This window comes from Myodes glareolus, chromosome 7 (genome assembly GCF_982192425.1).
Source record: "Myodes glareolus chromosome 7, mMyoGla1.1, whole genome shotgun sequence".
In the NCBI taxonomy this organism is placed as follows: Eukaryota; Metazoa; Chordata; class Mammalia; order Rodentia; family Cricetidae; genus Myodes; species Myodes glareolus.
In genome coordinates, this window is record NC_142032.1 from 73550778 (window position 1) to 73567315 (window position 16538).

A 16538-nucleotide genomic window follows, 5' to 3' on the forward strand; every position below is an offset into this window, starting at 1 on the left:
TCTAGCATCTTCGTAGGAGGCAGGGTACTCTCCTTCTAGGAGGTTTTGTTCTTGGCCGGAACTACTTACCAGAATATGTCCAATTCTACTTTAATATTCTCCGGGACAGGTAAACACCGTATGCACAATGGTCAAACTTTTTAAAAAATTTATTTATTTTTATTTATGCGCATTGGTGTTTTGCCTGCATGTGTGTCTGTTTTGAGGGTGTCAGATCTTGGAGTTACAAACAGTTGTGAGCTGCCATGTGGATGCTGGGAATTGAACCCCAGGTCCTCTGGAACAACAGCTAATACTCCCAACCTCCGAGCCATCTCTCCAGCACCCACAGCAGCCGAACTTTATAAAGCTATTCTGTAAAGATCAAAAAATAAATCTGGCAGGGCTGGGTTGTGGGGATGGATGGGGAGCAGGGTCCTCGGCGCTTGGTGCTTTCTGAAAATCTCCCTTCCGCGGCAGTTTATACTTTGGCAACAAGAACAAAGATGCCTCTGAGTTTTGTTTCTTGCCCCTGCCCTGTGTTCCACTGTTCCCAGTCTGGACATCCACACTACGACCACCTCCGGTTTTCAGGAGGGAACCCAATTTGGGCTCTAGCTAGGGAGATCTATGTGTGGGCGTTTGGGATTTCTGTTGCTATTCCACAGTGGGGAGAGCCTCACAAATGATCTGCTCTATAAGATAGAGAGGAACAGGCCGGCCCATTGGTGACCCCAGTTCTAGCCCCCACAAGCTGGTGAACTCTGGATATGTGGTCCCAATTCTCAATCTGTCTAGTGAGACTTCGCTCTGCTCTCCCAGGAGAAGTGCTGTGGAAGATGTGAACGGCAAACGGAAGCAAAGTGCTAGCTTGCAGCAGCCCTTTTTGCTAACGGCACACTGGTATGTTGGGTGTGCAGGCGCAAGGCTGCCATCCACAAACCTGGTCTTCCCCACCACAGGCAAACCAGCCTCATCTCAGAGACTGGAAAACTGAGGCTCAGTCAGGTTCTCTAACTCATTCAAGGCTCAAACTACAGAACAAAGTGGGGTTCTGCCCTGGTCCAACTTCAAATTCACTGGGCTGGTCGAACTCCAGGTAGGCAGAGAGTAGGACTGAGGTCACAGCTCACCAGCAGCTTGAGGGTGAGATGCCACCTACACGTCATCACTATACTGCTAGGAATTATTACCCTAGGCCTAGAAGCAGAGGGAAGACCCCGAATGTCTTATCAACGTCACATTCCACGCAAAAGTCAAGGGCTGGCATGCTTGGTCTGCAAACCAAATGGTCTGCTACCCCTTCTGTGAAGAAACATAAAAAGCATCATCCTGTGATAGGCCGCCTCTCAGCACGCTGCCATTCTGTATTAGCAACAGGGTAACAGAAAGGAGCCGCTGTGGAGAGGGTGTGCCCCGCAGCCTGAGATGTCAACTGTGTCTCTTTGTCCTCATCTAGATCACCAACCAATGTCTGGAGCAAGTCTTGTTCTCACTTTCTACTTATTGTCTCTTAGCAAAGTTAGATAGAAACGTCCAGAAGACAGGAAAGTTACAAATTACTTTATCCCACAGAGAGACAAAGAGGGGGATTCTCTTCTGGTCCTGATGAAGTAACCTGTTTTACATACAACTAGCCTGACATATAACTCGCTTTGTTATTCCCCGTGCTCTGTGGGGGCTTCTCCCACTCTCTGCCCGGTGGCACGCCCTCAGCCCCACATGTGCGCAGGGTGTGTTTGCGCAAGAGTCACACTTTTAGCTTCAGAGAAATCACACTCCATGGGACACCCACAATGCCCGCCTGGCCAGTGGTTAGCAAAGCAGCCCTGGGACCCCGCGGCACACACAGCATTCCCAGAAGGCAGTGCACTGCAGCGGCAAACAGGTACCTTGGCGTCCTGGCGGCTGCGGGAAGCCAGGGCGATCTGCCTGGCCAGCTTCAGGGCTTCTATTCGCATGATGGCAAACTCTAACTCCTCCTGCCCGAGGGGTAGGGGGTGAGCAGACCATAGGGAAAGGCATCAAGACAGACAGAAGGTTTTCCACATCCAGGAATGAATGTGCCACATAAATGCATATGATAGCGCTTGTGGGAAAACATACGCTCAGCTTTCTCTCACAACCAACACCTCAGCAGATCATGAAATAAGGGTTTCATTTCCTTTTTGGGGAAAAAGAAAAACAAAACAACAAAACCCCTCCCCTTTGAAGGTGTGTCAAGAAAAATCATGCAGTCGGATGCTAACCAATTTTCCAAACAGGACGGCAGTTTTTACTCTACGGCAGTCTTTGATTTCTTTCCTTTTTTTTTTTTTTAACGTTGACCAGCGCTTGCTGTCAACAGCCAGGCATCTCTCAAGAGGCCTGCTAACAATCTCTCTGGTCGGCCTCACTTCCTAGTCCAGGGAGATCGCAAATTAAGCTGTTAAATTTCCGCAATAGAGATAATTGTTTTGTATTCCAGAAATAAGATGGAGTCCAGATGTTGTCTCAATGGGAATCTGGGATCATCTTATGTATTTAAACAGCTTGGCCTGACCTGATACCTTTGGTTTAGTGAATAAATCATAAACACTGCCTGTGGGGCTATCAATACATCAAGAAAAATGACTTTGGGGGCCAATTTCACAATAGAAATAGAAACAGTCCGCTCAGTACGTAATCACACAATTTGTATAATTCTGGCATCCTGGCTATAGCACAGACATATATCAGTGTTTGAGATGAAATACTTCAACAGGACATTCCCAATATTGCCTCATTAAGTACTGCCTCGGCTCAGAATTTGGCTCAGGGTTTCATTTTCTACTGAGGTTTTGACAAACTCCCAAAAGGTCACATAGGGGCTACAAACCTGAAGTTTCTGAGCAAATACTGGGGGGTTCTTTTCTGCTAAGTCAGCCTCCAGATAGTCAAGTGCACCACAGAGAGAGGCAGGATGGGCCAGCCTGCTGAGGAGGGCATCTGCAGACGCAAAGGCACCCTCCGGAGCTGTCTGAAGGCCGGCAGAGAGGAAAATGGAAAATAGAGGAGAGTAGAAAGATATTGATTTCAAGCAAGGACCACACACCCACACACTGCGCATTGCTGCATTAAGGCTAAAGAGAACATCAATTAGTGGCCAACACTCAGGTTGCCATTTGAACTGAGACTGGCAGGCCCCGCTCCTCCTCCCAAAAGCTGCGCCTCAGGAGCCCTCCCCTGGTCAAGGTCACCTTGTCTCTGAGCCAGAGCAGTGGAAGCCACATAACCACTGCTATTCTATCTGAAAATCTCCACGAGTGGGGGGCAAGCTAGTTGACGGGTTTCAAATGCCAACATAGGTTCATCAAAGAAATAGCACCAAGGATACATATCAAGGAAGGGCCATTCTTAATAGTGAAAAGATGATTTCAAACAAAAAGGCACCTTCTCGTAGATTAGAAAGACTTCCAAACTGGAGGGTAACTTTGCAGGGGATGAACCACGGCCAAGTCTACCACAGGATATATATGTGCGAGATAGATTCACATCTAGACCCTTTTGCTGTTCACTGATTGTGTTTCCAGTATTCAACCCAGCATCCAACTGCCATAGGCATAGGAGGTGCCCTGGGAATGTCTGTAGCACGAGACAGATCAAGTTGCCTAACAGAGAACAACGCACCAAATCAAACAGTTTCAAACTGGCAGGAAGATCGCTAGGAGGAAGGCGAAAGAAAAAAAAATACAATCAAGCCAATTTGGTTTAACACACGTGGAAGACTCTCAGGTGGTTATTACACACTCTAGGGAGAGCACACGTACCATGCAGGGACTGGGGAAAACGAGGCCTCATCTCAGGGCCCAGGGCCCTGCAAGGCTTCAGGAGGGTTTGGATGAGGAGAAGTTGAAGCCCTGGACCACGAGCAAGAGAAATCACCTATCACTGCGACCCAGGATACACACAGTTGATCCCCAAAAGAGGACGATCCTTCCTCTACCCTCCCTTGTTTTTCTATACAGGCTAGAGAGGCTGACCAGTTTGTCTGTCAGGCAAGTTCCAAGGAGGAAAAAATGGAAAACACACCCGAGCAAAATAAAGCACTTGGCTGAGAACTGCAGAGCCACCATGGTAAAACTGAAGGCCTTTCCCTTGCTGTGAAATACAGGGTCTCACAGGCTGGCCGCTGTGGTCCAGAATCAGAGTGGGGCCCACAACCAGGTGAGGAATGACCTCATCAGAGGGCGAAGCCACAGAGCCCCTCAGACAACACTTACAATTTCAATGGCCTCTGTGGGGGTGCCCAAGGCCATGGCTTCCAGCTCCTTCTGGGAGGACTTCTCTGGCACCTGCAAGAGAGGCTCCTGGTTGGAGACCAGGCCTCGTGTGACAGGATGCTGGAGTTTTGTTGCAGCATTCACAAGGGCTTCGGTTTCCTCAAAACTTGACCTGAGGAAAAGAAGTCAATCATTAGAATCGTCTCCTTGGAGACTTACAGAAGTCTCTTAGGAAGTTTTCAACAGCCCACAAAGACATCACTTCTAAGTCTGTGTCCAAGGAAAGACAAAGGCCAGGTCCTCAGTAGCCATCCACCTAGAGGCAGACTACGGTCCAGCCACGTTTAAGAGCCAACTGACAAGGGAAGGACACAATACGAATGCCTTTGGCAAGGGGACTGAGCTCTGGAGTTTCGGGACCAGTCACTTGTGTGTTCTGTTGGAAAGAGGTTGGGTATCATACCAGCTTTCCTTTTTTAGAAAATGGAGGCAGACACCTTTGAGAAGATAAAGTCAGATGCTGCATGGATACAAAGCACTCCACACAGTGCCTGCCACACTGGGCCACTCCTGGAGAGATGGCATCACTGTCCTAACACCTGCCACCTGGACAGAGTTCCGTCTGCAAGACCCACAGTAAGTCTGAGAGACCAAAGCATGAGCTTCCAGTCCTGCTCAGCACAGAGCAAGCGTCCAGCGATGGATGGGACGACCTAAATAATGGAGCAATGCCGTATACTTTCCCAATCAAAGGCTACGCCATTCAGAATGTGGACACTGGCACAGGCAAACACATTAATATCCACGTTAATAAGAAATGTCTGCCGTGCATGGTACATATGCTAGGCACTCCATATATTAGCTCCTGGAAGCCAGGTTCCCTATGTCTGCCACTTAACCTGGGGACAGACAGTCTTTAATCTCCCCAAATCCCTAGAGGTCACTTTACTCCTCTCACTTTACACAGGGAAACTGAGGCATAGGACGCACAAGTAACTCCTACCAGATACAGAGCTGGGACTTAAGTTTTCAGTGTTGTAGCACACTGCTCCTATTGGACAGATGACAAAGTAGAGTTGAGTATGAACACTCTGTGTGTCTGTCTGTCTGTCTGTCTGTCTACTCGAGGGTACTGCCAGTCAGCCGCTGCACCTTTATTCACAGGGCCCTCAGAAATAGCAGTGATGCATCTGTGCCCTTGTGGGCAGACCGAATTAGGGGCTACTTGCAGACATGCAATGGAATGAAGTCAGACTAACAGTGGGAAGGCAGACAAGCCACAACTCTCTCATCATAAAAGTCATACCCCGAACATGGAGTTGGGGAATCCGACATCCGGACCGGAGGAGACTTGACGGGGCTCTCCTGCGAGGTGTCAAACATAAGGTACAAGGCCTGCTTCTTCGGAGTGTCATCTTCCTGCTGCAAGAAGCAAAGTCACACGTCCATTAGCTGGGCACAGTGGCCTGAGTATGCCACCCAAGTGAAGAAAACACTCACTGACAAGAAACAAGCAAGCCTTCAGTTTTCTCTCGCTCCCAGAAGAGAGGAGAAAGCAGGCGGTGACCAGAAGAGGGTCAGGAGGGTGGGAGAGAGGGACCGTGGAGATCTAAGGTGGGAATAACCTGCTGCTGCTATGTGCCCTGTTCTGATAGTGCTCGGGGGCCACAGTGGCAAACACCAGTGTCTTGGATGCAGAGTGAGCCAGCCACGCTCTCAGTCCTCACAAAGGAGTGGGGGAAGACAGCATGCTGACCCCAGGGATGAGCTCTGCCACTGAGGCCCTGAGGTGGTCTGAATGAGGTGTCTCCCATAGTCTTGGGCATTTGACTACTTGGCTCCCAGATGATGATGTTTGGAAGGTTTAGGAGGCATGGCCTTTTTGGAGGAAGCTGTGTTACTGGAGGCGGGCTCTGAGACTTTAAACTCCTATACCGTCTTGCTTCTTGTTTGAGATGTGTCTCGGCTCTGCTATTGTGGACTTTTATTTCTCTAGAACCATAATCTCAAATTGCTCATGGTGTTTTCTCACAGCAGCAGAAAAGCAACTAAGACAGACCCCCAAAGAAAGAGAGGGGGCAATGGGCTTGGCCAGAAACGACAAAGCATCTTTCTTCTCGGCTGGTCAGGAGGGTCATGATCAGAGGCTATGGGGGCTGCGGCTCAGAACTCGAGAGTCCATCCATGCTCAAGGCCTAGAGGAGAGCGCAGGTGGATCTGGGCACTGACTATACAATCAATGTGTGGCTCACAGGGAGCAAGAGTTACCGGTAAGGTGGTTACACTAGAGTCCCAAGACCTGGGGCGATGAGTCTAGGAACGGGGTCTTGCGTTTCTGTTATGGGACAACTCTGAAGGACCCTGTGCAGCCTTGCTGGAAACCCCACAGAAGCTGCTAGGCCAGGGTAGAGGAGGAACTCACGGGTAAGGAGGAGCCAAGCTTTTCCATGTATTCGATTTCATAGGAGTTTCTGTAGTCCAGCTCTGAAAACAAACAGGCGACGTGAGTACCGGGGGAGACTGAAGGACCTGGCCCAGCAGGGGGTGTGCTGAGTTTTGGGGGACCATCAGTGACGACAGTCTTCAAATCCAGCCTCCAGCGAGGCACAGTTCAGCTATCATCAGACAGTCTGTGAGCTTCCTGCTGGTAGGAGCTATTGCCCTTCGGAATGTGAATGAGCCCCAAGGAAATGAAGTCATGTGTTCACAACACACAGGTCTGCAATGGGGGACCCATGCACTTCTATGGTGTTCAGATTGGAGGTAGAGGAGTTTGGGGGAATGTTTTTTCCTGACTCTCAAGGGCTGCACTTAGGATGACATGGCACAGTGACATCTTGGACCTGTACTGTAGCTGTCCCTCTCTGTGAATTCAGGAGCTGCAGGACAGGCAACACTTCTCCAGGGTTGCTTTGTCAGCTGGATATTTCCCTCAGTTCTACTGGTAGTTTCAGGGCTGAGATCTGACATTTTGAGGTTTTAGGGATCTCTCTTGAGGTCCTGTGATCACAGTTACTAAGGAGAGTACGTGGGTTCAGTGCCTGCCTGAGCTATAGAGATAGGTTCAAAGGCAGCCTGGGCAACTTAATGAGACTTTTGTCTGAAAATGGGAAAAATTAAGAGGGCTGGGGATGTCATTTTAGTGGGAGTGCTTGCCTGGAATGTACAGTGCCCTAGGTACCATTCCTAGTACAGGAAGGGAGGGAGGGAGGGAGGAATGGAGGGGGAAATACTTCTCATCTGCTTTAAATTCTGACCCCCAGAGAGCAGGCATGCAGGCAAAGTCAAGGAGCACCCTCTCACACCAGGCCACATGCAGGTGGCAGGCTAGGAACAGTTCTACCATTAGCACCAAGTGGCACTTGTTTCCACAACTAAGGAGGGGCTGAGTCACTGAAGGATAGGGCTACTTCACACTGAAGAGGTCCATAGTGACGTTTAAAGGATCCTCTTGTATCCAAGGACCACTTGGGAGAATGACCTCACCCCGTGGCATCACAGAGCAAAGAGGAAAGGACCGCTTGTCAGAATCTAATTGCTAGAGCTTTTACTAGGGAAGTGCCCTGGGCGGGGGATGAAGCATCTTCATTTTTTAGAATGAAGTCAAAGTCCAGCTTATTGAACTGCTCTGTGCCTGCCGATTCAACAAAACGAAACTCAAAGTGCCACACTGTCCTGGGTGACAGGACCAAGTGTGACAAGAAGTTCTGCAGTTAGCTCTCCACTCCGAAGAATCACGGCCAGACTTACTGTTGCTCAGCCTAACATTCCTCTTTAAACACAAGCGATGTTTTACTAAGAGGAGATGGACAGAGAGCCCTGGTGGAGGAGGAGGAGACTACGCTCACCTTCTCCTGCCCCCTTCTCAGTCTCTGTCATGAGACAACCTTGGTGCCCACCCAGGCAGACAGCTTGCTCGCTGCTGGATGTGGGCAGAAGGGGCAGATGCAGTTGTGCGTAGAGAGGCCAAGTGACTATGCAGATTTGTGGGTCTAAAAACAATTGTTCAGGGCTGCAGAGATGGCTCAGTGGGTTAGAACAGGCACTGCTCTCCAGAGGACGGGATTCAGTTCCCAGCACCTACACAGAATGGCTCACAACCACCGGAAACTCCAGCTCTTTGGATCAAATGTCCTCTGGACTCCAAGGGCACCCATAATCACATGATACAGAGAAGCTCATGTAAGCACCCATGCACGTGAGGGCAGGGAGCCTGGTCTACTCTCACCGCCACAGGATATAACAATGAAGCCAGGCAGGCGCCTGCACAGATCACCTCAGGCCTTCTCAGTGTGCAGTCTCTGTTTCCTGTCTTAAAGTGGGGAACTGCAGGATCTGCCACAGAGCTCAGAGGAAACGAAGCCCTGCGTGTAAAATGATAGCCCCCACTTTCCTCTCCTCTCCTATGGAATTACCATGGCTGTGCATGTGTGTTCAAACAGTAATTATGACGTCCAACCCAACATTTCCTTTTCCTGTGGTGACTTCTGAGGGATGAAGTCTCAGCTGCAGCTGCAGCCCTGCGCTGACTCACTCTGAGGACCCCATCAGCGCCTGCAGATGTCTGGTGTGCTGAACTTCTCCTTACTAAGAGAACAAGAGGGAAGACCCAACGAGGGGCTTCTCCATCCAGAGCATTACAGAAGTGGTAACAGCAAAGCCAATGCCCCGTAAAGTCATAGTGTCTTCATGTTGGGTGGGTGGATTCTCCAACACTCAAATCTTTACAGTCATTTCCTAAGGAGGCAGGTTTCACAGAGTTTTGTCTCGAAGTTAAAACTATCATACGCCTATTTTCAGAATTCTTTCTCTCTCTCTCTCTCTCTCTCTCTCTCTCTCTTTCTCGTGTGTGTGTATGCAAGTGTGTACAAATGGTCTACATGTATGTGAGTGTTTGCCCACCACAGTGTATGCATAGCTGTCAAAGGACAACCTTGCCATTCTTTGCCCTCCACTTGTCTGAGGTGGGCTTTCTTGTTTTGTCTTGTTTCTTCAGATAAATACGGCAGGCTAGCTGACCACGGAGCCTCTGGAGAGTCTCCTGTCCCTGCCCATAGCTCCCTGCAGGAGTGCTACGATCACAGACCCATGTACTGCACGTCAGCCTTTTGACAGGGGTTCTTGGGATTCGACCTCAGGGTCTCACACTGGCACAGCAAGCACCTTTACTCCCCGAGTCAGCTCACTAAGCCCTCCCTATTTGCTGGATTTTTGCAGACACAGTTATCAGAAAGCTTAGTGACTGTGTTAGCACATGTCAACACACTCCCAAATCAAAAGTGTTTAATTCTCAGTACAAGCCCAAGCTTGTTTCTAAATGCTTTTTCTGGTATTCAGATTTGTTTGTTTTTTAATCTAGCTCAAGAGAGGTGGGCCAGTGGGGAGCTGGAGATATCAGGTGGGAAGTGAGATGCCTGTGTCCAAATGTCCTCGCTGCTTCTGGGGCATTAGGCTTCTCTGGTCCCTATACTTCATGCGGATGATGGCTGTTGCAAAGTTCAAACAGACTGAGCCGACGCTCGGCTGTTTATGTACCCTGGCCTTGCGTTTCTTTTATCTCAAACCCATCTTTAGCACCTATAATATTCATGGTAGTTAGTGTGGGGACATGGAAAGGAATCGGAATGTTGCCTTTAGTAAACAAACAGCCTAGTAAGGAACAAGAAATGCACACATATCTTCATCATGGTGCTAAGAGCCCCCAAATCAAGCATTAAAGGCAAGCAGGGAAAGGAGTGGCTACCCAGGCAAAGGTTGAGACAGGCAAAGGTGGGAAAGGGAGAGTGGACTTCTGGTTCTATCTTCCAGACTGCTGGGACTGTAGGTGTGTGCCACTATACCTAGTACTATGTAGTGGGGAATTAACCCAGGGTTTCATGCATGCACGCCACCAACTGATTACACCCCAGCCCTAAGATACATGAATTATTCAAGCCAAACAACCAGAGAAGAAGCAGAAACTGAATACACAGCACAAAGGAAGACACTGAGATACAAGTGCTTGGGATCTTTCCACATCAATCAAGTCCTCATTAGCAAGCCTCGGGAAAACCTCTGGCTCCAGGCTTGGTTAAACTGTGTGACCACATTGTCTGACCAGTCTGTGGGGGATACGAACAATGACGGCACCAAAAGACCCACAGGCGGGTTGACCTATAGTCAACGTCCTGTGCCACCGATGTTCCTTTGGAGCTGTGTCTTTCAAAACTACAGAAGGTATCAGAAGTCATCTAGCCAAGAACAAGCAAGTGAGGTTTCAGGATCTGGGTTAGAGGGGACTAGTCTGGTTCTCAGCAGGCATCATGTGGTCAAGGGGCAGCAGGTCTCAAGCCTTAGCTTTGCATACAGCGGGAAGTGTACAGGCTGTCACACGGGTAATGGTTACCTGGCTGGCAAGTATCTTTCCTGGCTCTTTGCCCCCTAGCGACAGTATTCTCCAAGGCAAGGTGTGGGTCGGGCTGGCCACCGAGTTGCTTACCCTCTGAGGGCGAATTGAATTTGGTCTCATTTACAAAGTTAGACAGATCCGAGGGCTGTGGGAAGTCCTGTTTGTCAGCATCCAAGTCTACTGTCATACACGTCCACTTCTGGCTGGTGACGGCCAGTTTCTCCTCGTCTGTGGCATGGACCACTGCAGAGATTGCTGGGGGTGCTTCCGGTGTGGCAGCTGGAGTGGAGTCCTGTGAGGAGAGGGAACAGTCTCTTCTTTGACCCAGTCTCAGAATTCATGCCCCTCAAATCAGGGAAACCCCTCCACTTATTTCCCTGGGACTCTGATCCACAGTGTCCCCAGAGGAAACATTCCTCTATTGATCTCCTTTATTGATGATTGATTTTAGAGAGTGACCATGGCTTTACCAAAATTAATTAACTAAAAAAAAAAAGCTAGACATGGTAACTCTTGTCTGTAATCCTAATTAGGCAGGAGGATTCCTGGGAGTGTGAGGCCAGACTGGGCAAGGATGTAAGACCCTTTCTCCAAGGACTGGGGATGTGACTTGATGGTATGCTGCTTGTTTAACTTGCATGTGCACAGTCCTGGGCTCAATACCCAGCACTGAAAAACAATAACAAAAAAGCCTCAGTATGGTGGTTCACCCCTGAGATACCAACACTCAAGAGACTGAGGCTAGCCTGGGCTATGTAGTAAACATCAGGCTAACCTGAACTAGTATGAAACCCTGTCTCAAAACAAAACAATAAAGGCTGGAGAGATGGCTCAGAGGTTAAGAGCACTGGTTGCTCTTCCAGAGGTCCTAAATTTAATTCCCAGTACCCACCTGGTGGCTTACAACTATCTATAATGAGATCTGGTATCCTCTTTTGGTATGTAGGCATATATGCAGGCAGAACACTTTATGAATAATAAATAAATCTGCTGTAGGATGATGCTCTTGTACCCTGCAAAGATTTGTCACTCATACTGGTTTAATAAAATGCTGATTGGGCAGTAGCCAGGAAGGAAGTATAGGTGGGTCAACCAGACTAGGAGAATTCTGGGTAGAGGAAAGGCTCAGTCTGCAGTCACCAGCCAGATGTAAAGGAAGCAAGATGAGAATGACTCACTGAGTAAGGTACCAAGCCACATGGCTAAACATAGATAAGAATTATGGGTTAAACTGTAAGAGCTAGTTAATAATAAGCCTGAGCTAATAAGCCAAGCAGTTTATTATTTTTCTAAGCCTCTGTGTATTTTGTCGGGACTGAACGGCCGCAGGACTGGGCAGGACAGAAACTTCCATCTATATAAATCTTTTTAAAAAACAAAACAACACCAAAACAATAAATAAGTCTCTGTCTTGATTATCTGAGACACCCCAGTCAGTTTTATAGTTGTGCCATCAGCACTATCTAACATTCTTCCCACCAGTTCTTATGAAAAGGGGGTTTTACTGCCTCTACACAGCGAGAACCCAGGGGAGAGTTACAGCTGGACCTGAAGTCTCCTATCCCTGGAGCTAAGGTCCTAGTATGTTCTTTCACCTCCACCTGGTCAGCAACTGAAGCTGGTTTGAATATGAAGATCAACTTGTCTTATAACCCAGAATGGTAGCAAGCCTACCTGAGGATTACCTTCCTTGGTCTAGGAGGAGAGTTTTAAGGCATGGTTCGAGCTTGTTAGAAACACCACTAAGAGGGAAATAGACTCATAATGAATTCAAGCCCCCACTTCTTTTTCTTAAAGACTTATTTTGTGTATATAAGGGTTTTGCCTGTGTGTCTGTATGTGCATCGTGTGTGTGCAGTACCCACAGAGGCCAGAAGAGGGTGTTAGAACCCCTGTACAGACAGTTGTGAACCACCATGTGGGTGCTGGGAACTGAACTTGGATCCTCCGCAAGAGCAGCAAATACCTTTAATCGCTGAACCAGTTCTCTAGCCCCAAGCTTCTTAAGAGTAAATGTCCCTCATCTTCCTGCTCTAATTCTGACGGCATAATTTGGTGTTCCTTATACACAGTGAGTCTCTGCCCTTTTTCTCACTCTGTGTCCACTGATCTCAACTTGATGCAAGTTCTCAGCAGGTTAAACGGTCAGGAAAGACAAAAGAATTTCTGCTATAAAATCTAGCCCTCATTTTCAATTAATTCCTCTCAGAACACACCTTGATCTCTACCAAAGTGATGTGGATCAAAACACTCCATGCCATAAAGAAGAAAAAAAAGGAAAACTCTTTTCTTCCTGTTTTTTGGTTTGCATGTATACAAGTGTGCATGGCGCATGTACATCCGTGCAGGAATGTGTATATGCATGTGTGTGTGTGTGTGTGTGTGTGTGTGTGTGTGTACAGACAAAGCAGCATGAACTTCCTGGTCAGCAGTGTAATGCTCAAGGGATCAAGGGAGTGCTGTACCTGAGAAGGTGGATCAGACAGAGGGGACCTCTTTGGTGACTTCTTCACCCTAAAAGTGTCACTGTAAATAAAACAGAAAACGTAAACACGGGGTCACAGATCATTCCCAAGCACCTGGCAACCGCCCAGCCCTCCCGCCTACTCAAAAGCTCATTCTGACTTTTTAGCCGACATTATTTTTGCCCCCGAAGAGCCATCAAGCTAGAGACCTTTAACAAGAAGCCACTTTGGAGAGCTGACCCAGAAAAATGCAGCTAAATTTAACTAACCGTTCTTACTATCATGCAGCAAAGTTGTGGTGAGGAGAATCATTTCTAAGCCAGCTAAGGCTGGGGGAAGGGCTGCAGGCTCATGACTAATTAACAGGATTCAATTTTCACATGGGCAAGGAGACACGGCTCTTAATGAATAGCCAGCAGAGCCTACATGGAAACAGAAAGTTCTGGATCCTGTGGAGATGCAGGAGTCCTTTGTGCTCACAGGAACACAGAGCCCAGTGGGTTCTTCTGCTCTGGAAGCCTGAGTAGGGTTCTGACTGAGGAATCAGGAAGAGGGTATTTTATGCCTTTCCCTGGCTGTGGGTAACGGACATGACTCCATCCTCTTGTCTCCGCTTCACATAAGGTGATGGAGGTGGGGCAAACTGACCCCAGGAGAAAGGGACGGCTGTGAGCATAAATAGTACTATCTGGTCCATTAGACAGCATGCTCTTGGGGTCATAATCAAAAGTGAAAGCCCTCAACCTGCAAACTGGTCCTCCCTTCCTGGTGTCTAGCTCTCCCCACTATGGTGTGAGAATGAGGCAAAGCCAGAGCTTAGGTGTGGAGGAGGCAGGGTCCGTCAATTAAAATCCCACCACCCCCCTCTGTTTTCCCTGTTAACTAAGGAGGTAGAGAAATCTGACACCCAAGTTCCTTCCTTGTGTACTCTCAAATAAAACACTCCAACAATGGCATTTGATCATAAGAAAAATACCATAAATGGTTATTTATATCATTTATGGCATTTGCCATCAAAACCAGTCCAGTCCCAACATAAGGCATATATTTATTCATGCATATAAATATATAATTGCTTTATAGTTGCTAAATGACTTGAAAATACTAAAGCAGCTGCTTGGGTAGGACAGAATTGGGAGCCTCCATGCTCTCCTGAAGGCTGCCAGAAGCCTGGGTCCAGGTCAGCTTCCCCGGTAAGAGCAGGGAGAAGGCACATAGATTCAGAGCCCCGAGCTCTGCCCTGGCTAGGGTACGGAGCACCAGAGGTATACGGGTGGCCAGTTGCACTGATGCATGGCAGAGATACCCACAGATGACACATGTTAGCATCCAGCCTAGACATAAGTAACCAAGAACATGAACCAAATCACTCTGGCAATGGTTCTCAGCCACGGGTTCCACTCCGAGTGGATCCCACATTCCCTCTGGTTTCTACAAGCATGAATTTGGAAGAGACCAAATGGTACTGCCTCGGCGTAACAAGAAACAACCTCAGCCGTCTCTGCCCCAGGCTTCACGCAGCGCTTAATATGAAAGCATCCCTGCGACTGAACACAATCACCCGCCAGCCCAACTGACAACAAAAGAATGGAATTGGGTGTTAAAAACCAATATATGGATTTCAGAGGAAGATACAGGGGCGGGGACTGGGGGGTGGGGGATGACAGGCAGGGGCAGGCTTCCATTTCGGACAGACAAGCAGGCAGCTGTTGGCTAACCATGTTTTCACAACCAAGCAGTCTCGTGCTAATCATGATGAAACAGATAAGTAACCTTGACTGCAGGGGAGCCCTGACCCATCACTGCCAAGTTCTACACAGAACTACAGCAGCCACCACAGAGAAGAAAGGAAAAGGGGTGCGAGCAGAGACCAGGCAGAAGCCCCACATCGGATGCAAGAGGCAGATTGCATTAAATTTACTTACAACAGAGAACACACAGACATCACATCTTCAACCATCCTAAGACAAAAAGACAAAGAAGAGAGACAGACAGAAGGAACTGACAAAAAGATAAATCTGCAGACACCGGGCACTAGTGGGTTAGGATGTGGCAGCCATCCATAGCGGATTCTGCTCCAGGGCGCACGGTCCAGCACAGTCCAGCCTTCTGGGAAGGGGTTGTTGCCAAACAGCTTCCTCTCTAGCTCTGACCACACAGAGGGTTGGTACCTAAGAGCTCTGCCTCCGCAGGAGAGTCTTCCAAACCAAAAGACCCACACTAAGGGTGTCAGCAGGATACAGGGTTAGCTTCCTCAACCTTCTTAGCTCTGATGAACAAAGGGGAAAAAAACGACTAGGGATGTACTATACTATCTTGGGTCAGAAGAAGGGAGTGCCTACCAGGTGACTCTCTTTCTAAAGATGAGAAGTTATGGATTTGAAGTGTAAGCATTTCTGAATCTTATTCCACTCTCCCCACCCCCATACAGGGGTTCTATGTGTAACAGCCCTGGCTGTTCTGGAACTCACTCTGTAGACCAGGCCAACCTCAAATTGAAAAATCCGCCTGCCTCTGTCTCCCAAGTGCTGGGATTAAAGGCGTGCACTACCATCACCTGGTTAATATTTCACTTTTAAAATAAATTTCTACATGGATTTGGGTGAGTGGGTAGGTAGGGAGGATCTGGGAAGAGTTGGGGGAGGGGAACTGTGAACAGTATATTGTACGAGGGGGGGGAATCTATTTTCAGTAAAAGTTAAAATTAGTTTTAAACATAAGGTTCTAATATGAATCTTATAGAATCTCTATGAAGGGTCTGGTTGGGGAACAGAGCTAAAAACAAGTTCATGTTTGGAGCCAGACCGGCCTTCAGTTACTGTAAGAAAGTGACCGAACAACTTAAGGCCAAAGCAGAACCTGAATTATTCTCAGATATCCAATGCAGATGGGTCACCCTGTGTTAGTAGACCCAGAGGGTCCAGCCTGGGATGGGAGGCTGAATCTCCCACCTGATTAAATTACACTGATGCTTCCCAAGAGAGCCAGGATGTCTGTAGCAACTGGACACATGGTCCTTGGCTTACAGATAATCAGGAATGGACCTATAGTTGACAAAGTTGGACTTCTCAGGATGAGTGCTGGGCACCAACACAAAACAGCTAGGGACAATTGTTGGCAAGTGTTTGTGGGCAAAAGCCATTCTTCCTAGGGATTATAGGGCTTACTTCCCCCCATCCAGGTCCCACCGATCTCTTCAGGTCTTATAGATACTTTCAAGTCTTATTTGAAAAAGATGTCCAATGGAAAGGCAACAAAGAGCCCATTTTTTAAAATAGGCTCACTGGAGGGCAAGCAGCGGCTCTCCTTCCGGGGTCTCCTGCAGCCTGCTGCCCTATGTGGCCCCTGAGTTAAAGAGACATCAGCAGGTAGAAACAAATGATATAGATTCTGAAGGGTGTATATCCCAACCAATCCAAAGGCAATGCCTATGCTAACCAGGGAAGAGTTCAGCCACCAACAGGA

The 16538-nt window shown here is 48.2% G+C and overlaps 1 protein-coding gene across 24 annotated transcripts in view; it reads right to left on the bottom strand.

Moving 5' to 3' along the window:
• Positions 1-16538, bottom strand: part of Tacc2 (transforming acidic coiled-coil containing protein 2) — a 212040-nt gene that overhangs the window by 19396 nt on the left and 176106 nt on the right. For 11 of the 24 annotated variants that reach the window (XM_087908374.1, XM_085693203.2, XM_085693197.2 and 8 more), the window contains 8 exons: positions 14999-15034; positions 13074-13134; positions 10606-10900; positions 6643-6704; positions 5527-5642; positions 4221-4392; positions 2837-2977; positions 1872-1961 (listed from right to left, as the gene is read on the bottom strand). In XM_087908374.1, the coding sequence (XP_087764500.1) occupies positions 1872-1961; positions 2837-2977; positions 4221-4392; positions 5527-5642; positions 6643-6704; positions 10606-10900; positions 13074-13134; positions 14999-15034 (973 nt within the window). The remainder of the gene's footprint in view (positions 1-1871; positions 1962-2836; positions 2978-4220; positions 4393-5526; positions 5643-6642; positions 6705-10605; positions 10901-13073; positions 13135-14998; positions 15035-16538) is intronic. The other 13 variants (XM_087908378.1, XM_087908377.1, XM_048455165.3 and 10 more) reach the window with 9 other exon arrangements.